Below are 20,067 nucleotides of genomic sequence, written 5' to 3'. Positions count from 1 at the left end.
TCCAAAATTAAAAAAAACACTCAAAATTCGGGCTTATAGAAGAAGAAAGCAAGTTTTAGAAGTTGGGCATGTCTTTAATGTACATTAAGATTATCCATGGCCCTCCAAATGGTGAAAATTTAAAAAATATATTTTTGTGTGTGATTCAAGATTAAGTATCAAGGCTCAGTCACTTGCAATCCATTTCACTCACAACCAATCCATTCCAGTTACATCCAAGTGACATCCAATTTATCTCAATAGAAATATCCACAGTCACCTATAGAAACATGGTGTAAAATCCTTTGAAAAACTTTTGTCGTGGACCGGCTTCACAGGACTTTAACCAGTGCCGTGATAAAAAAAAAATTTTTTTTTGCATTCTTTTTTGAAACATTTCAGAATAGAATCACTAGTTATGAAGAATAAAATAAAAATCATAGGATAAAAGCTGCAAATTCGGCGTAAAAAAGGCCTATAGGTTCCGTACAATCCAGTCCACCTACGGATTTTCCAAAATTAAAAAACACTCAAAATTCGGGCTTTTAGAAGAGGAAAACAAGTTTTAGAAGTTGGGCATGTTTTTGGTATACATTAAGATTATCCATGGTCCTCCAAAAGATGAAAATTAATTTTTTTTTGTGATTCAAGATTAAGATTAAGGCTCAGTCACTTGCAATCGATTTCACTCACAACCAATCCATTCCAGTCACATCCAATTTATCTCAATAGCATCTTAATGGGGAAAAATTACTTGTAAAATCTAATCAGGTAAAACAAATAATATCCAGTTAGCAACACCTATCAATTTTTGCTACTGGAACTATGTATGTGGTGAAGTGGCTCATTCTGTTCTACCCTTGAGCACCAAAACTGTTTGTGCATGTTATAGTAATGTTAAGGTTGAACATCTTTATGCATCCCTCCTCTGATAAATAATCAATCAGCTTTTAATGAAATTATATTCAGTATTTACATGTCCAAAGCTAAAATAAGTTTGCTGTTGTTGTAGTATAATGGGAGATCAACACCATTAATTCTTACCTTGGATTACCAACTGAAAATATGAAAGTTGATACTACCTAGGTTATGCTATATATTTTCATAGACCTTTGGAATTTTGACAACTGGCCACATTGGGTCAAGATGGCTGTGCTTTGTTCACTGACAAAGCACAGTTCGTGACCAATCAGAGTGCACATACTATAAAATAAATACAGATAAAAAGGTCTAAAGTGAGATATTTGGGTCATTTTAAAACATAACACTATTCTGGCCTTAGACATTCATCTCTAGCAATGCAGAAATCAGATGGAAAAACTTTAAAACAAACATTTGAAAAAAAGTGAAGAGGTGAAAATAATCATTAGGTTTGTTTTTCAGTCTTTACCCCCGTCTCTAGACCATAATCTTTTTCACACTGCTTTTGTTAGTCTTCAATTATGACTATTGTTCCTGTATTCTCTAAGGAATAAAAAATTTTAATATGAAAGAATTTTAAAAACTATTATGGTATAGAGTCGGGGGTAAAACGTTATCTCGCTTCAGGCTTATTTCATAGACCTTTGAACATGCAAAGAACCTATTGCTAATCATCCTATAACCTTGTTTCCCCATCAACTTTTCTCTTGCTATTCAATGTGCAAAATACTTTTTGTCCATTTAAAGGTTATAAGAGCACTGGGACGATGTTCTTTGACGAAGAAGTTCATTCAACTTTTCAGATTTGACTTTTCTCAGGTGATGCAAAGCCTTCTGGGACTGGAATGTGCGAATGAATGTGTCGACATCTATTTCTCTCTCCAAGAACTTGTCAACAGTTTTCTACAAATGGGTAATAAGATGTTAGCAATAAATTACCTTTATTCATCAAACCCTTATTTAGGAACCCTGTGGAATTTGTAGGACCATTTTAATATTCTCTAGTTGTAAACATGATAAATGTATATAAGATACCTCTGCTTCTTCTTCTGCTTGAACTGTTGCAGTTTGAAGGAGTGCCATGGTTGTGTCAGAGGAATACTGATCAGATAGATTAGCTGGAACATGAGCCATAAAAATTATCAATAACAATAATCAGTCAATACTATCAACATGGATCATTATCTTTGTCATCATAATCATCAGTAGCATCATTTTTATCATCAATCTTGATGATATCATCATCATCATCAGTGTCTTCATCATTACTTATCAATAATAATATTGCCATCAATCATCATCCTTAATTATTGTCAATGTCTCTTGCACAGCTATATCTTTAAGAATCGAAAAGGTCTATAAAGATGAAACCAGTTTCTGTAAAAAATCTTGATTTTTAATGCATAAAAGATTATTTCAAAGGTTTAGAAACTTGTATCATGAGACTTCATCATCATTGATCATCAACAATAACAATGTCATTATTAATCATCATTCATAACATTGTTATTATCAATGACATCATTATCAGTGACATATTGTAAGTGACATCATCATAATAACCAGTATACCTAGTGCTTGTTTATTTATTTCAAACTGTGCTTGTAACGTCTCCCTGTTTTCATGTGATTCTATAAGCCTTTCTCTTCCACTGGCAAGTTTGGGCTCCAAACTCAAATTATATTCAGCTAGGCTTCTGTTCCTCGCTATTAACATCTCACGCAGCTGTTGGATTTTCTTAATCTGATCCATTCATTAACGAGAAAAATATTTTCAATCAGTATCATTAGGAAAGGTATGGAAGAAGGTTTTTTGGATGATGGGATAGTATTAATCAGGTAATCATATTTTTGTGCAAAACATCTGTTTCTGGTGATAACATAAAGATTAAACATCGGCCCAGATCATATCACTAAATAATGCTCCACAAACCTCTTCCAGGTCCTGAATAACGTTATTAACATTGACTTCTACCATGTCATTCTCCATAAACTCTTGTAGTTCGCCTTTATCAAGGTGTTGTAACAAACTCATGCCATCTTGTACGGCTTTCTCGCAGTCTAACCTCGGCACACTAACTAAAGATGGCCCATTCGACATCTTAGAATTCTCCAATCTTTAAATCCTCTCTATCCTTGTATATTTGTAAGGGGAAAAACAACAGGAAAAAGCTTCAAGTTCGTGAAAATTTCTCACTTCGAACGTCACTTCGATTTTTGTTTGCAATCAGTTTCAGCAGGCTATTCATGTGACCAGGCAATTCTACAACCACAGGGAACCCAACTTTAGCTAAAAATAAAAAATAAAATAAAAACAAAGGAAAAGGAAAGTGACTTTATTAAATTTTTGTATTTGGAATCCTCAAAAAGTATTCTCAATAACATATCCAGAGTAGAAATTCGAACAAATTCAGGATGCAAAATGTTGATTTTTTGCGCGCTTTTCTTTTCCAATATGTTTTTATTTAAAAAAATCAAATGTATTTAAAGATTATTACTTTTTATTAAAAAATATAACATTTTAAACCAATTTATGTAATGAAAAAATTTGTTTTAATTGCGCATTTGACTTCAAACCAATATTATGAAGTTCGTCCCAATCCTTCTCGGGTTGGTTTTTAACGCCTGGTTAAAATTGCATTTCTGGGAAATTCCCGTAACTTTTGTGTGTATTCTGAGAACGAATAATTTAAACCTCTAAAAGAATTAATTTTTGTCTTAATATCGGAGAAATATCAAGTGTAAAGTACCAGGATGAATATTTAAAGGTTTGTAATTCATAAAACTATCGATTTTTTTCTTTAATTTTTTTCTTTAATTTTTTTCTTTTTCTTTTACCTCAAGTTTTTGTATCGTCGCTTTTCCTCGTTCTGTAGGTATAGAATCGATGCTGTAAGCAATGACGCATCAGTTTTGTGTGTGTGTGTCTGTCTGTGCATAGTTAATAGAGTGTTTTAACGAATTTAAGGAAATTAAACTGCGCTAGAGTTTTCAAAACGTTAAAGTTGAAGCATTAAAATAATGTCTTTAATACTGACAATTGTACCATTACATTACTAAAACGAATGTTCTTCAACGCGTTACGAATGCATGTTAGCATATATATATTTAAGTGTTTACTTCATTCGTTTCCATCACATTTTCAGGCATACTAATGTGAAGCTTACGGCAACTGAAAGTAATGGAAATTCACTCCTTGGGGGAGGTATGGGTATAACACAATATATCCTCCCCAGACCCTCCCCACCCCTCAAAAATTGTAATCCCCCTCCAAGGGGCAGGTATGGATATTTTCTGGAGCTATACAATATAAATTAAAAATCCAGATTATTAGAAATATTTTTTTTACAATTTTCTTTAATTTATAGTTGCCATATCCCTTACTATGCCAAGAAAAATAATCGAAGTGTTAGAAAGTAAAAAAGGCAAGATTATAGGAAAGTGTGGCTGTAAAATAAGAGAGATACAAGACGTTACAGGTGCTGGTATGAATGCACATTTTGCAACAGACAAGGTTTGTCTAAAGGGAAACCAAAGCCAGATAGATGCAGCAGAACGTAGGATACAAGAAATCCTTTCTGTAAGTATGACACAAATAAGTGCCAAAATACATAAAGCAATTTGTTCATAAATAAAAGGTTCAGTCTCCTGGGAGGGTGCTGCTTTAGCAATTAAGGATTTCTTAAAGTGCTACTGAGATCAAATTTTAATGTCTCCTATTTTTACTATTTAAACACATGTTAAAGTACTTTTCAAAAGTATAATGATAAAAGGGTAAATTTTACACCCTGAAAAGATGAAAAAATGAAAAAACTTACTGACGTTTCGGACGCTAGTTTTTCGTCAGAAAGAGAATGGTTAAATTGATTAAAATGGCGGGAAACTGGTTTTTTAGTTAGATCATTTTTGCAAACACCATACTAAGATGATTGCAAGTTATCTCTTTTGCCTTTTGATTGTTTTTTCATTTTTTCATCTTTTCACGGTGTAAAATTCACCCTTTTATCATTACTGTTTCAATAGAAACACCGAAGCAGCTCGGTGCTACTTTTCAAAAGAAAAAAACTGGCATTTGCCATTTCTTGTTAGTATTTGAAAATATTGTTCGAGAGATATTCAAGTTTATGCAAAGTAGGTGGTCAATGACGCCATATTGTCATCTCATAATTTGCTTCACCTTAACCCTAACCCTATATACTAATCTCGTTATCCTTACCCCATATTTAATCATATTGTATTTACATATAGGACAAGACAAGTTTCATGGAAGGCAGTTTGCTTGTAACAGTACCCAAATTTGTAGTGGGTTTAATCATTGGCAAACGAAGAAGTAATCTCAGGAACATTGAAGAAGAGACAGACACCCAAATATTTCAATTTGGCAAAGAACCCTGTTTCTATGTGAAGGGAGCCCCTGATGCTCAGTATAAGGCTAAGTTGAAGATAAAAGAAACAGCAGTAAGTTATTAACCACCTTTGTAAAATGAAATCGAATCATAATCCAATAATAATTAGTTTTAATTCAGTTATGGTAGTTATTAATTAGTATATTATTTATTTGTGTTAATTATTAATATAGTATTTTTAATTCATTCAATTTGTAATCAGTTTTTCTTGTATATATTTTTGGCTATAGTATATATTTTTAATCTCAGCTAGACTATATAAAGGAATCTTGAATTCTGTTTGGTCTAGCTCAGATACATTAGATTAGATTGAACCTGAATGTAATGTATTTGAAATTTGATTAAATAAATAAATGAATAAATAAATAAATAAAAGCATTTGGTAACGGAATCAGCATAAGCCTAACCTACAAATAAAATTGGAATTTAGCATTTTAGGTTTTTCGCAGAAGTAGGAAAATAAGAAATACCCCCAAATCAGGGGGAAAATCTAACAATCTCTACTCTTATGTGATGCCAGGCCGAGGAATCTAACTTGAGACCACAGAGTTGATAGGCGAGTGCACTAGAGTTTTGCCACCCTTGATTCTGAATTGGTAATCCTGATCCCTAATAATCCCTAATAATGATTGGTTCCATAAAAAATGTTGCCAAATTAATTATTTTTCTTATGTCTTCCCAGAGCAATTGTCGAAGACTTCGAGGATTTGATTTTTTCAAAAAATTCCCATTCATTGACGATAGACATGTTGGTGAGGATAGTGAGTTTGCCCTGAAGTTGGCTGTAGTCAATCCTCACTGTCGGTGGACTGGGCCACATTATGAGCTTGTTAGTGATGGTAAATGTTTACAGCAGGTTAGTATTAGTTTGCGACCGTTAACATTTAATTCCAAAGTGACAAAGGTACAAAGAAACCAGGCATAAATGGGGGATAGAGGTTAAGATTGCCATAGACTGCGAGCGGCTTTTCCCTGTCCAGACTCAGTAAAGACGAGTGTACTCCAATCCCCGCGCGCGTCCACAGGAATCCCAATCAAAATACTAGTGTTTACTGAGTCTGGAGGGAAACGTTGGACAGCTCGCAGTCTAAGATTGCCCTAAAAAGAAGGGATACATTCACAGTTTGTCATCATCGTTTGCCGAGAACTTGCTTTAAAAAATCCTAGCGTCATCTCTGACAACTGTTATGAAACAATAGACTTGATATTCTAATGGAAAGTGTTGGTGACTCGATATTTCAATGTCTTTAAGGAAAAGGATAGCCTAGGATTCAGCGAACTTTGTGGTCAAATCCAAGACATTTTGCAGTCTTTACAGCAACGTGAAGACAGCGAAAACCTTCTCGTCGACATGTGGTGTCATTATGGCCGTGCTTATATCACAGATGTCGATGAAGGTGAGTTCTTTTGGTGCATCACCACATGTTGAATTATATTTCTTTGTATGACTATTTGATTTTCAATTTTTTATTCTCAACATATGCTTCAGATGAGGCGGATAAAAGTTACTCTCTACAACAAGTCAAACAATACCTGAAACCAAAGAATAGCCCATGGCAGGCGTCGTTCATTGGCGGGGTTCGTGAGCTGGACGTTCGTGAAATCGAAAGACTACTGTCAGAAAGACAAAAAGTGATTCATTATACAAGATATGATTTATCTTTCTTCTCTCCATCGTGTAGGCAAATCCGTCTTAAGGTAACTTTTCACTTTATCTCGTAAGATTAAAAGGAGCACGTTTTCTGCTTGCTAAGCAAGAGCGGTCCATTTTGGTCCTTAGTGACCTCACACAACGGTTTCAAGGGCCAAGTGTTGCTTGATTGGTTAGACAAAGTGTGCTGTCTGCTAAGCAAGAGGTCCATAGTTTGATACTCTGTGACTTCACACACTTGTTTTAAGGGCCAAATGTTGCTTGTTTGGTTAGACAAAGTGTGCTGTCTGCTAAGCAAGAGCCGTTCTGTCTGCTAAGGAAAAGGTCGTTAGTCACTTCGCTCACACACTTGTTTTAAGAAGTAAGTGTGGCTTGGTAAATATGAAATCTTTGTCTTTGTATTCCTGCAAGCGGATCAATACTATATTTGCAGATATTCTTAAAATCCGGGGGAGAGAATGGCGAAGAGCTTTCATTTTGTGATGATAGTCCAGTAATGGTAAAGAATGTTCTAGAAAAGGTGTCACGTGACGATGGCCTTGTCTATTATCTATGTGCGCCTTCCGTGCAGCACATCAAAGTGTACATCTTCATTCCTTTTGTTAACTTGGATTGCCACTTCATGATGCGTACAAGTAAGTTGGAATTAACCATTCCGAGGTCGAATAAAAGACTGGGTCGAGTTGGATTTGCAGTGCATTTCGGGACTGTTTCATGAGACGAAATAGACACCCCCTTGAAAATATGTCCCCTAAACAGTTCCACAATGCACTGCAGTGACAACCCCACCCAGTCTTTTACTTGTCACGAAGGGGAAGTGGGGGAGTGATACTTTCCCAATCGGACACAAAGATTTCTTGTCAAGTCGGTCTGTCTTCTGTTAAGGTTTTATTCGACTTTCTTGTACATTGCTTGTTTAGGCTTACTGTAACTGCAACTGCAACTGTAAAACTGGAGCTAAATTTTACTTCTACTTCTGCTCTTTCTTCTGCTCTTTCTGCTTCTTCTGCTTCTAACTCAGCTCTGCAACTCTCACTGTGCTTCTAAACTCTGAGTGAGCTCGTATTTAATAGGTCACATAACTGGTTTGTACGAGGTCAAACTACATTGGACCAGTTAGGCCAAGTATGACGTAAGACTCCTTGAAACAGGTGTTGACTTAAGGAAAAAGTACGAGCACTGAGTTCTAGGAGCTGACCCTGACAATCGGTCGATGGTGCTCGCTAGCTCAACTAATTGAGAACATATTATCCTAAAAATGTTTCAAAGTTTCATATAAGATAATTCTGAACAAGAGAACAGAAAAAGGCTTAGGAAGTAATTGTTTGTACCGTAAACAACCCTGCTCTTTTCCAGTACGCATGTACAAAGTTATACATGACCAAAACCTGTTTTTACTGGAAAAGTACAGTAGATTTGCAGCAGTTGTTTGCTACAAAAAGTACTTTCCAATATTAGAAGTGAAATCCTTTTAATTTCCCACGATGTAATCTCAATTGTACTTATTTCTATATATGTGTTCCCTAAACTGTTCCACAATGCACTGTAGTGAACACCCAACCCAGTCTTTTTTTCAACCTCGGAACGGTGAATGGATTTTGGTAGTTTTATCTTGTGTATCGTTTCTTTAATTTTTGCTTTTGTCTTTGAATTACATTTACAAAATTAAGCATTCAGGAATATCATCCGAACACCAGAAGAAGAAGCCGAGGACAAAGTTCTGATTGACTTTCTAAACCAGAATCTAAAGATCATCAATGGGAAGCTTGAACTTCCAACGAAACAAGAACAGTTACCCGAAGGTTTCGATCTAGCGTACTGGCGAAAATCAAAGCGCAGAATTTATTTTTACGATGGATACAAAATCAAAATATCAGAAGAAACGTCGGAGAATGTCAATGGTTTTGAGACTGGAGACGATGTCAAAAAGAGGGTATGTTAATGCAAAAACCAAATAACATTCTAATACTACGTTTTTTCATTTTGTTTTTCTGTATATTTTTATTTTATTATAGAATGACATTCACATTCACCGCAACGAATGGGATGAGCAATTCGCAGAAGAAGAATGGCAGCCGAAACGAATAGTCGAAGGAGTTCAAGAGTTCTTGTCTTTCGTAAGGGATGTACAAAAGCAGATCGCTAGTGAAGAGTCTGGTCAAGAAGAATGACTTGATACCAGTTGTGGTCAAGTGTGTATTCGTTAGATAGATTTACAGCCATATTAAATAAGCCAAGCTTGGGGTCCCTGTGTTATGCCAAAAATCAAAATGACTCGGCGCGCAGTGAATTGTGGGTTAAAACTGCGCCGTCACATCCTTACTACTAGTTTTCTACAACTTATTTCCCACGCATTAATTTTTACGGGGTTTACTTACACTTTTTTTTGAATTCTATGCAAATATATTTGACTAGCTCCTTTTTTAATCAGATCCAAAACGAGCACGTGTATATAAATTTTTCTTTTTTTATCCAAAACGTTTTATCTGATCTTTGCGAGGTTTTATTCTATATGGTATATGGTTCTTGAAAATATATTTGAATGACATGAAATGTCAAAAAAAACCAATGTGAACAGGGGAATAGAGTTCATTATTAAAAGTAGATTAGGGGAGTACGTTTAGTGTGATGGTCTTCCCGCTGGATCCGTGGGTCACTTCCCTGGACCCGCTATCATGCGTGAGGATGGTTGGTTGCTTGTTCTTTAGGTTTCAATCCTCAAGAGAAGGGAATTCTTTTTGGCCCCATCCCCCACACCCACCCCCCCACACCCCCCCCACACACCCACCCAGATTGGGAATAGACCATTTTCGAACTAGTCAAATACCGCTGTGTTCCTTGGTCACAGACTCATTTACACAGGGTTAACCTCATTTCAGTGTCCAAATATTCACAAATACCAACAGTAAAATAAGGAATGCAATTCTTGAACAATAAAAACACTTTGAAATTCCACGGACCTTCACTGCAACACATGAATATTTTAAAATCAACGCTAACCCTGAGCAACAGAGAACTCGAAACTGGAGAATTGGTAAAGTACCGCTGTGCTCCTTGACTGCAGATTCATATTCGCGAGTTTAGCCTCGATTTTGTGTGGAACCAAAATTTCGATCCTAAACTCTTGATTTTTCTTTTTTAATTTCTTATCTGAGAGCTACCACAGGTATCCAAGTAAAAAGTATTTATATCACATCATAAAACATTACAACCTTGTTTTTCCGGTCCAAGTACAAATCTAGATCAAATGCATCATGAAATAGTAACGTTTTTACAGACAAGAGTGTAGTTATTGGCGGTGTTAGTAATCTGTGCGGCCCAAGATGGATACTCTTGCAAGTCAAACATGGCTGAACCAAACGTGTTGATACAAAGGACGAGGACTGCACAGCACATGAGATTCATCCCTAAACCAGCCTTGGCCTGAAATAATAATAATAATAATGGTAATGGTATTAGTCATCATCATCATCGAAGGAACTGTATGCAACATCGGTGAAATAAGCGAGAAAAACACAATGAAAACAGAGAAATTGTGAGGCCAAGTTTGAAGAGACTAATTATGACATATTTCAAGTTAATGAATTACTTGACTTTTTATTAGGATACCATAAACAACTTATCGCCGATCTACATAGGACTTGAAGATGGTAGAAGGTTAGAGATTGCTCATTTCCCAAATAATGATGATAATGATGATGATGATGTAAGTTCAGTAGACCTCAGTAGACCGTAGACCTATCAAACTTTACGCTAATTTGTATAATTTTGTTGGTTAACTTCTTCACTAATATATGGTATGCACGCACTCTAAACATTTATAGATCTAGCATTAATATAATATTACCATGTCGGATACTTTGAGTTCTCCCCCTGCGAACACTATGGCATTAGGGGGGGTAGCCACGGGAAGCATGAAGGCAAAGGAACAAGCAACAGTAGCCGGGATCATAAGATACCACGGGTTGACTTGAATGCTCTCGCCCTGAAAAAAAAAAAAAGTCTAACTGGCTCATATGTTTTTCACTAAAACAAAACTTTTCGTCAATGCAACATTTAATTCGTTCAGATTTTTTTCATTTACAATATTTAGTTAACCTAAATCAAACCCAGTTGAGAGGGGTTAGCACCTGGATGGGCTGGAACGGAGCGTTATAGTTTTGTACTTTCGTTCATTTCTCCGAGAAATTCAAATCGATTTTTGTCATCAAATGAAGGAATTTTGAGTCAATATTTTTCACTTATCTCTCAAAATACAACAATAATCTACTCACCAAGGAAGCAAGTATTGGCAGGAAAATGGTTGCTGTAGCGGTATTCGATGTGACCTCGGTAAACGTGGTGATCAGGACACACACGATGGTCACTATACCCCAGCTGGGAACGTGTTTAAGACCAACCAACTGTTGCCCAAGCCATAAGGAAAGGCCTGAAACCTAAGACACATACACATCAGCCGAGCTCCTTCACGTGAAACTAATAAATCATGTATCATGGCTTGTCCTGCGAGGTGTTTCCTTAAATTTGCTGCAGCTGCTGTTTATGATGGTGGTGAGGAATTATGACGATGATGGAACGTGATGATGACGGTGTTATGGTTGGTGGTGGTGAGGGTGGTGGTGGTCAGTGGTGATGGTGATGGGGATGGTGGTACATGATAATACATGATGATGATGATACATGATGATGATGATACATGATGATGATACATGATGATGATACATGATGATGATACATGATGATGATACATGATGATGATACATGATGATGATACATGATGATGATGATACATGATGATGATGATACACGATGATGATACATGATGATGATACATGATGATGATACATGATGATGATACATGATGATGATACATGATGATGATGATACATGATGATGATGATACACGATGATGATACATGATGATGATACATGTTGATGATACATGATTATGATACATGATGGTGATACATGATGACGATACATGATGATGATACGTGATGATGATACATGATGATACATGATGGTGATACATGATGATGATACATGATGATGTTACATGATGATGATACATAATGATGATACATGATGATGATACATGATGATGATACATGATGGTGATACATGATGATCATTTTGGATGATAGGATAGTATTAGTCAGGTAATCATATTTTTGTGCAAAACATCTGTTTCTGGTGATAGCATAAAGATGAAACATCGGCCCAGATCATATCACTAAATAATGCTCCACAAACCTCTTCCAGGTCCTGAATAACGTTATTAACATTGACTTCTACCATGTCATTCTCCATAAACTCTTGTAGCTCGCCTTTATCAAGGTGTTGTAACAAACTCATGCCATCTTGTACGGCTTTCTCGCAGTCTAACCTCGGCACACTAACCAAAGATGACCCATTCGACATCTTGGAATTCTCCAATCTTTAAATCTTCTCTATCCTTGTATATTTGTAAGGGGAAAAAACAACAGGAAAAAGCTTCAAGTTCGTGGAAATTTCTCACTTCGAACGTCACTTCGATTTTTGTTTGCAATCAGTTTCAGCAGGCTATTCATGTGACCAGGCAATTCTACAACCACAGGGAACCCAACTTGAGCTAAAAATAAAAAATAAAATAAAAACAAAGGAAAAGGAAAGTGACTTTATTAAATTTTTGTATTTGGAATCCTCAAAAAGTATTCTCGATAACATAACCAGAGTAGAAATTCGAACAAATTCAGGATGCAAAATGTTGATTTTTTGCGCGCTTTTCTTTTCCAATATGTTTTTATTTAAAAGATCAAATGTATTTAAAGATTATTACTTTTTATTAAAAAATATAACATTTTAAACCAATTTATGTAATGAAAAAATTTATTTTAATTGCGCATTTGACTTCAAACCAATATTATGAAGTTCGTCCCAATCCTTCTCGGGTTGGTTTTTAACGCCTGGTTAAAATTGCATTTCTAGGAAATTCCCGTAACTTTTGTGTGTATTCTGAGAACGAATAATTTAAACCTCTAAAAGAATTAATTTTTGTCTTAATATCGGAGAAATATCAAGCGTAAAGTACCAGGAAGAGAATTTAAAGGTTTGTAATTCATAAAACTATCGATTTTTTTCTTAAGTTACTTCAAGTTTTTGTATCGTCGCATTTCCTCGTTCTGTAGGTATAAAATCGATGCTGTAAGCAATGACGCATCAGTTTTTTTTTGTGTGTGTGTGTCTGTGCATAGTTAATAGAGTGTTTTAACGAATTTAAGGAAATTAAACTGCGCTAGAGTTTTCAAAACGTTAAAGTTTAAGGTATGAGACCTGAGTTGTGGCTGGGAAAAAATCCTCACTTTTTAGTAACTAGTTAGCTTGTTTACGATAATATGAATCCATATTCTCGATTTCTCGGAGTTTAGTTGTTCCGTTTTCTTAGAAAACGGTGCTAAACTTTGTATCGAAGGAAGCCATTTTGTTTACTTCGTGTGTAATGCGAGAGTATTTCACTGGTAATTGATCCTTTTGAACTTGCGCTTTGAGATGAACATCTCGGGGCCCACGCGGAACAAGTAACATCGAAATTTGGGTCCGGCTAGCGGCTAAAATTGGTTCGAATTCGCTTGCGCTTGTTTCTTGTTCGATTAAGTATTGCCTCACCGCCTTCGATGAATAAAAAAAAATTTGCCTGAGTAACTGCAGTAAAATTAAAAACTTTGCCGGACCTTTCGACTTCCCAACCACGTTCTTGAAGCTCTTGGTTTGAGAAGGACAGACGAGAAGGGTTTCCAATACCTTGACCTTCGAACTTTATTCTAAGCAACGCTGCAAAACTTATTGCGTCTGAATATATACTTTTCTCTAATTCATATTTCTGTTACATTCATTGATAAGCTAAATAACATATACTTTCTATAACTACTGTATAAAATGCTACTATATATCATTAACACACTCGAAGAAAGTCTATTGATAAGTAGATTGCTGTTTGTCGTCAAATTTATAGTGTGGTTTCGTGTTTCACTGTGGAAATACGCATGCGTTCAGGCCGTTGCTATGGATGATGTCATTTGTTTGGGACGCGTTACGGGATTCGGATGAAGCGACGCGTGGGCGATATAAAACCGAAGTTTTCCGATAGTTTTTGTGGCTCAATCGGCTTGATATCGTGAGTCATGACGTAGTTCGATGTCAGAAACAATATGGCGGCGAATTCTTTCGTTTGGATCCAAAATTGAAGAATTATAGCGACTTTAGCGCATTAAAGCACCACTCTCCCTCACGCGTACTTCGATAAACTCTTTTGTATTTATCATACTATCCTTAAATTTGGAACAAAGCTTAAATAGACCTTAAAGATTAAAAATTAGGCAGCCCGGAGCAAAGACATATTTTGATAAAATGTTACGACTGAAAACCGTGTCACGGTAGTTTAAGCTCGCCAAAAAAATATTTTGCTCCGGGCTGCCTAATTTTTTTTCTTTATACAATTTATTTTCATAGCTCAAGTTTTATTTTCTTTATAACATTTTCTAGAGAGAGATATTAATAAATTACTGAAAAAGAGCCTTGGGTTGCCTGCGTTTTTTTGACACCTTAGGTGTGAAATTTCACACTTTTGACATGCAATTTGGAAAGGAAATTTTATGTATATATTTATTGTGAAGTACTATTTTAGGTGTATTGGATACAGTGTAAATAAATTTTGTAGAAATGACATCCACTTTACCCAGTTCTCATACCTTAAGCATTAAAATCATGTCTTTAATATCGACATCCTCAATTTACAAATTGTACCACTAAATAATCATTTTTACAGTTCCGTTCAGTGAGCTGAACGGAACTAAAAGAAATATTCTTCAACGCGTTACGAATGTATGTTAGCATTTCAATCAAATAGGGATTGTGAAGCTTACGACAACTGAAAGTAATGGAAACTTCCATACACCCTCCCCACCCCTTGGAAATTCCAATACCCTCCATGGGGGAGGAATGGATATTTTCTGGAGCTATACAATATAAATTAAAAATCCAGATTATTAGAAATATTTTTTTTACAATTTTCTTTAATTTATAGTTGCCATATCCCTTACTATGCCAAGAAAAATAATCGAAGTATTAGAAAGTAAAAAGGGCAAGATTATAGGAAAGGGTGGCTGTAAAATAAGAGAGATACAAGACGTTACAGGTGCTGATATAAATGCACATTTTGCAACAGACAAGGTTTGTCTAAAGGGAAACCAAAGCCAGATAGATGCAGCAGAATGTAGGATACAAGAAATCCTTTCTGTAAGTATGACACAAATAAGTGCCAAAATACATAAAGCCTTTTGTTCATAAATAAAAGGTTCAGTCTCCTGGGAGGGTGCTGCTTTAGCAATTAAGGATTTCTTAAAGTGCTACTGAGATCAAATTTTAATGTCTCCTATTTTTACTATTTAAACACATGTTAAAGTACTTTTCAAAAGTATAATGATAAAAGGGTAAATTTTACACCCTGAAAAGATGAAAAAATGAAAAAACTTACTGACGTTTCGGACGCTAGTTTTTCGTCAGAAAGAGAATGGTTAAATTGATTAAAATGGTGGGAAACTGGTTTAGTTAGATCATTTTTGCGAACACCATACTAAGATGATTGCAAGTTATCTCTTTTGCCTTTTGATTGTTTTTTCATTTTTTCATCTTTTCACGGTGTAAAATTCACCCTTTTATCATTACTGTTTCAATAGAAACACCAACGCAGCTCACACTAGTTTTAAGCTAGTTATCTCTACTTTTCAAAAGAAAAAAACTGGCATTTGCCATTTCTTGTTAGTATTTGAAAATATTGTTCGAGAGATATTCAAGTTTATGCAAAGTAGGTGGTCAATGACGCCATATTGTCATCTCATAATTTGCTTCACCTTAACCCTAACCCTATATACTAATCTCGTTATCCTTACCCCGTATTTAATCATATTGTACTTACATATAGGACAAGACAAGTTTCATGGAAGGCAGTTTGCTTGTAACAGTACCCAAATTTGTAGTGGGTTTAATCATTGGCAAACGAGGAAGTAATCTCAGGAACATTGAAGAAGAGACAGACACCCAAATATCTCAATTTGGCAAAGAACTCTGTTTCTATGTGAAGGGAGCCCCTGATGCTCAGTATAAGGCTAAGTTGAAGATAAAAGCAAAAGCAGTAAGTTAAACCACCTTAGTAATGTAACATAGATAATAGTAATCCAGAATTTGTTAAAGACGAAATACTCCTGTATCATGGACACTTCTCAAGATTTGACCTTGAGAAGACTGATGTTTGAAGCATGCAGCTTTTCTTGATTGCAATTCGAAAAACGTCCAACTTTCTATTGATACCCTGAAGTCAGCCTTTGAGTTGATGAAAATCAGGGAACCCATAACTTACAGATAAAATTGGAATTTAACATTTAAGGTTTTGTGTAAACATTTTGCCGAATTAACCATTTTTAATGTCTTCCCAGAGCAATTGCCAAAAACGTCAAGGATTTGATTCGTTGAAAAACTTCCCATTCATTGACGATAGACATGTTGCTGAGGATAGTGAGTTTGCCCTTAAGTTGGTAGACAATCCTCACCCTCGGTGGACTGGGCCACATTATGAGCTTGTTAGGGATGGACAACTTTTACTGCAGGTTAGTATTAAATTGTGACCGTTTACATTAAATTCCGACGTAACAAGGTACAAAGAAACCAGGCGTAAATGGGGGATAGAGGTTGAGATTGCCATAGACTGCGAGCGGTCCCACTTTTTTCTCCGGACTCAGTAAAGGAAGCTTACGACCAACATGAAATAGATCATTTATTTAACGCCTTTGTACTGCCTAAGATCACTTACGGTCTATCAATTTGCGCTTTACATTGCAGTGGAGAACTTTACGGGCTGCATGTTAAGGCGCTATTTAAGCTCTATTAGCAGCCGTGCAGCTTACGATCATGAGTGATTTGTTAGTACATTAGTCTTATGCCTCCAAATTGGGATAGGCTGTTGAACCGGGAGACAATCCCCTACTCTTATCCCTCTTATCCCGGACAGTTTGTCATAACGACTTATTTCCGGTCATCGTCATCATTGAAGACTGTTAAAACTCCAGTGTATGCGCGCTTAACCTCACTTCAAAGGTCGGTAAACAAAAGCAGAAATCTTGATTAGATTTTTTTTTTTGAAACAAGTAACTCTAGGATTCGAGGCCAAGCCCGCATCGACTGCAGTTTTAAGAGTTGTTAATTATCGTCAACATTATAAACATCGTTATGATCATCATCATCCATAATCATCGTGTAGTGTAATACACTAATCATCATCATCAATTTTATTATCATCGTCATCATGATAACCAGCCAACATCAATTATTGTCATCATAATCTTGTTCTAATAACTGAGCATATCGTTTGCCGAGAACTCGCTTTAAAAAATCCTAGCGTCATCTCTGACGACTGTTATGAAACAATAGGCTTGATTTCTAATGGAAAGTGTTGGTGACTCGAATATTTCGTTGTTTTAAAGGAAAAGGATAGCCCAGGATTTAGCGAACTTCGTGGAAAAATCCAAGACATTTTGCAGTCTTTACAACAACGTGAAGACAGCGAAAACCTTCTCGTCGACATGTGGTGTCATTATGGCCGTGCTTATATCACAGATGTCGATGAAGGCGAGTTCTTTTGGTGCATCACCACATGTTGAATTATATTTCTTTGTATTACTATTTGATTTTCAATTTTTTATTCTCAACATATGCTTCAGATGAGGCGGATAAAAGTTACTCTCTACAACAAGTCAAACAACATCTGAAACGAGAAGACAACCCATGGTTGGCGTCGTTCATTGGCGGGGTTCATGAACTAGACGTTTGTAACATCGAAAGACTACTATTAGAAGATCAAACAGTGATTCATTATACAAGATGTCATTTATCTTTCTTCTCTCCATCGTGTAGGCAAATCCGTCTTAAGGTAACTTTTCACTTTACTTTGTAAAACAAGGGAGCAAGTTAGTTTTATGCCTACTTAGCAAGAGGTCCATGCATAGTTTAATCCTTATTGACCTCACACGCTTGTTTTAAGAAGTAAGTGTGGATTGGTAAAAATGAAGTCTTTGCCTTTGTATTCCTGCAAGCTGATCAGTACTATATTTGCAGATATTCTTAAAATCCGGGGGAGAGAATGGCGAAGAGCTTTCATTTTGTGATGATAGTCCAGTGATGGTAAAGAATGTTCTAGAAAAGGTGTCACGTGACGATGGCCTTGTCTATTATCTATGTGCGCCTCCCGTGCAGCATATCAAAGTGTACATCTTCATTCCTTTTGTTAACTTGGATTGTCTCTTCATGATGCGTACAAGTAAGTTGGAATTAACCATTCCGAGGTTGAATAAAAGACTGGGTCGAGTTGAATTTGCAGTGCATTGTGAGACTGTTTTGTGAGACGAAATAGACACCCCCTTGAAAATGTTTGCGACTGTAATGATGGATCTGTTGAATCCATCTCTCACTATTTCTTACACTGTCCCCGATATGCCGTACAACGTCGAAATCTGCTTTCGCTTTCCTCACAGCTTTTCCAACAACTTACTTCAGAGTCTGATAAAGTAAACTTTTTTCTATGTGGTTCTCCACATTTAACTTTTAAGCAAAATCAAAAATTGTTCTTGAGTGTCCAACAATATTTGGTAGACACCAAAAGATTTAGAGTAAAGAACGCTTAATTGATTTTGTAGATATATTTTCTTTTCCGTTGTACTTTTTCTATATATATATGATTTTTTTTTTCCTTTCTAATCATCAAATGTAATTTCCCACGATGTAATCTCAATTGTGCTTTTCTATATACGTGTGTTTTTTTGTTAATATGTTAAACTTATTTTGTTCTTTTTCCTAAAACTCCAGAATACGCCTCGTGTTTTATACCCGATAAAACACTCCTGCTCGTTTATTAAACAGTACATACTCCCTAAACTGTTCCACAATGCACTGTAGTGAACACCCAACCCAGTCTTTTTTTCAACCTCGGAACGGTGAATGGATTTTGGTAGTTTTATCTTGTGTATCGTTTCTTTAATTTTTGCTTTTGTCTTTGAATTACATTTACAAAATTAAGCATTCAGGAATATCATCCGAACACCAGAAGAAGAAGCCGAGGACAAAGTTCTGATTGACTTTCTAAACCAGAATCTAAAGATCATCAATGGGAAGCTTGAACTTCCAACGAAACAAGAACAGTTACCCGAAGGTTTCGATCTAGCGTACTGGCGAAAATCAAAGCGCAGAATTTATTTTTACGATGGATACAAAATCAAAATATCAGAAGAAACGTCGGAGAATGTCAATGGTTTTGAGACTGGAGACGATGTCAAAAAGAGGGTATGTTAATGCAAAAACCAAATAACATTCTAATACTACGTTTTTTCATTTTGTTTTTCTGTATATTTTTATTTTATTATAGAATGACATTCACATTCACCGCAACGAATGGGATGAGCAATTCGCAGAAGAAGAATGGCAGCCGAAACGAATAGTCGAAGGAGTTCAAGAGTTCTTGTCTTTCGTAAGGGATGTACAAAAGCAGATCGCTAGTGAAGAGTCTGGTCAAGAAGAATGACTTGATACCAGTTGTGGTCAAGTGTGTATTCGTTAGATAGATTTACAGCCATATTAAATAAGCCAAGCTTGGGGTCCCTGTGTTATGCCAAAAATCAAAATGACTCGGCGCGCAGTGAATTGTGGGTTAAAACTGCGCCGTCACATCCTTACTACTAGTTTTCTACAACTTATTTCCCACGCATTAATTTTTACGGGGTTTACTTACACTTTTTTTTGAATTCTATGCAAATATATTTGACTAGCTCCTTTTTTAATCAGATCCAAAACGAGCACGTGTATATAAATTTTTCTTTTTTTATCCAAAACGTTTTATCTGATCTTTGCGAGGTTTTATTCTATATGGTATATGGTTCTTGAAAATATATTTGAATGACATGAAATGTCAAAAAAAACCAATGTGAACAGGGGAATAGAGTTCATTATTAAAAGTAGATTAGGGGAGTACGTTTAGTGTGATGGTCTTCCCGCTGGATCCGTGGGTCACTTCCCTGGACCCGCTATCATG

General features: G+C 35.9%; 3 protein-coding genes across 6 annotated transcripts; 2 read left to right on the top strand and 1 right to left on the bottom strand.

Annotated features, from left to right (window-relative positions):
* Nucleotides 1-682: 682 nt before the first annotated feature.
* LOC116301370 (solute carrier family 13 member 2) lies at nt 683-12,506 on the bottom strand. Of its 3 annotated transcripts, none has more exons than XM_089033141.1 (4): nt 12,210-12,504; nt 2,472-2,643; nt 1,936-2,018; nt 683-1,803 (listed from the first exon to the last, which is right to left on the bottom strand). In XM_089033141.1, the coding sequence occupies exons 1-4, from the start codon at nt 12,375-12,377 to the stop codon at nt 1,642-1,644; spliced, it is 585 nt and encodes a 194-aa protein (XP_088889267.1). In that variant the 5' UTR covers nt 12,378-12,504; the 3' UTR covers nt 683-1,641. The 3 variants fall into 3 exon arrangements, with proteins under 3 accessions (XP_088889267.1, XP_031566274.1, XP_088889266.1); XM_031710414.2 differs by lacking the exon at nt 12,210-12,504 and adding an exon at nt 2,833-3,153; XM_089033140.1 differs by lacking the exons at nt 683-1,803; nt 1,936-2,018; nt 2,472-2,643 and adding exons at nt 9,900-10,379; nt 10,804-10,941; nt 11,231-11,392 and having other exon boundaries at nt 12,210-12,506.
* On the top strand, nt 4,050-9,573 carry LOC116301365 (uncharacterized). Its single transcript, XM_089033139.1, has 9 exons — nt 4,050-4,104; nt 4,268-4,479; nt 5,148-5,357; nt 5,988-6,161; nt 6,558-6,702; nt 6,795-7,003; nt 7,390-7,591; nt 8,627-8,889; nt 8,972-9,573. Exons 2-9 carry the CDS (start codon nt 4,285-4,287, stop codon nt 9,125-9,127), a joined length of 1,554 nt encoding a protein of 517 aa, XP_088889265.1. The 5' UTR covers nt 4,050-4,104; nt 4,268-4,284; the 3' UTR covers nt 9,128-9,573.
* Nucleotides 12,507-12,931: 425 nt separating the features above from the next.
* On the top strand, nt 12,932-20,006 carry LOC148909925 (uncharacterized). 2 transcript variants are annotated; one of them, XM_089033137.1, is made up of 9 exons: nt 12,932-13,044; nt 15,019-15,230; nt 15,916-16,125; nt 16,427-16,597; nt 17,471-17,615; nt 17,708-17,916; nt 18,102-18,303; nt 19,060-19,322; nt 19,405-20,006. In XM_089033137.1, exons 2-9 carry the CDS (start codon nt 15,036-15,038, stop codon nt 19,558-19,560), a joined length of 1,551 nt encoding a protein of 516 aa, XP_088889263.1. In that variant the 5' UTR covers nt 12,932-13,044; nt 15,019-15,035; the 3' UTR covers nt 19,561-20,006. The 2 variants fall into 2 exon arrangements, with proteins under 2 accessions (XP_088889263.1, XP_088889264.1); XM_089033138.1 differs by having other exon boundaries at nt 12,939-13,044; nt 15,160-15,230.
* Nucleotides 20,007-20,067: the final 61 nt, after the last annotated feature.

The sequence above is a fragment of the Actinia tenebrosa genome, unplaced genomic scaffold, assembly GCF_029948245.1.
Source record: "Actinia tenebrosa isolate PJP-AT-01 unplaced genomic scaffold, QUT_ActTen_1.0 PGA_scaffold1__47_contigs__length_23844297, whole genome shotgun sequence".
Classification (NCBI taxonomy): Eukaryota; Metazoa; Cnidaria; class Anthozoa; order Actiniaria; family Actiniidae; genus Actinia; species Actinia tenebrosa.
Note: the sequence above shows the minus strand (reverse complement) of the source record. Positions and strands in the feature narration are given on the sequence as shown.

Excerpts from the sequence above, each read along its gene's own strand:
- LOC148909925 (XM_089033137.1), top strand. The coding sequence starts at position 15,036 with ATGCCAAGAAAAATAATCGAAGTATTAGAAAGTAAAAAGGGCAAGATT. Across the intron at positions 17,917-18,101 it reads GTAGGCAAATCCGTCTTAAG|ATATTCTTAAAATCCGGGGG; the intron begins GTAACTTTTCAC and ends CTATATTTGCAG. Across the intron at positions 19,323-19,404 it reads GAGACGATGTCAAAAAGAGG|AATGACATTCACATTCACCG; the intron begins GTATGTTAATGC and ends ATTTTATTATAG.
- LOC116301365 (XM_089033139.1), top strand. The coding sequence starts at position 4,285 with ATGCCAAGAAAAATAATCGAAGTGTTAGAAAGTAAAAAAGGCAAGATT. Across the intron at positions 6,703-6,794 it reads TATCACAGATGTCGATGAAG|ATGAGGCGGATAAAAGTTAC; the intron begins GTGAGTTCTTTT and ends CATATGCTTCAG. Across the intron at positions 7,004-7,389 it reads GTAGGCAAATCCGTCTTAAG|ATATTCTTAAAATCCGGGGG; the intron begins GTAACTTTTCAC and ends CTATATTTGCAG.
- LOC116301370 (XM_089033140.1), bottom strand. The coding sequence starts at position 12,377 with ATGTCGAATGGGTCATCTTTGGTTAGTGTGCCGAGGTTAGACTGCGAG. Across the intron at positions 11,393-12,209 it reads TTATTCAGGACCTGGAAGAG|GTTTCAGGCCTTTCCTTATG; the intron begins GTTTGTGGAGCA and ends TATGTGTCTTAG. Across the intron at positions 10,942-11,230 it reads TGCCAATACTTGCTTCCTTG|GGCGAGAGCATTCAAGTCAA; the intron begins GTGAGTAGATTA and ends TTTTTTTTTCAG.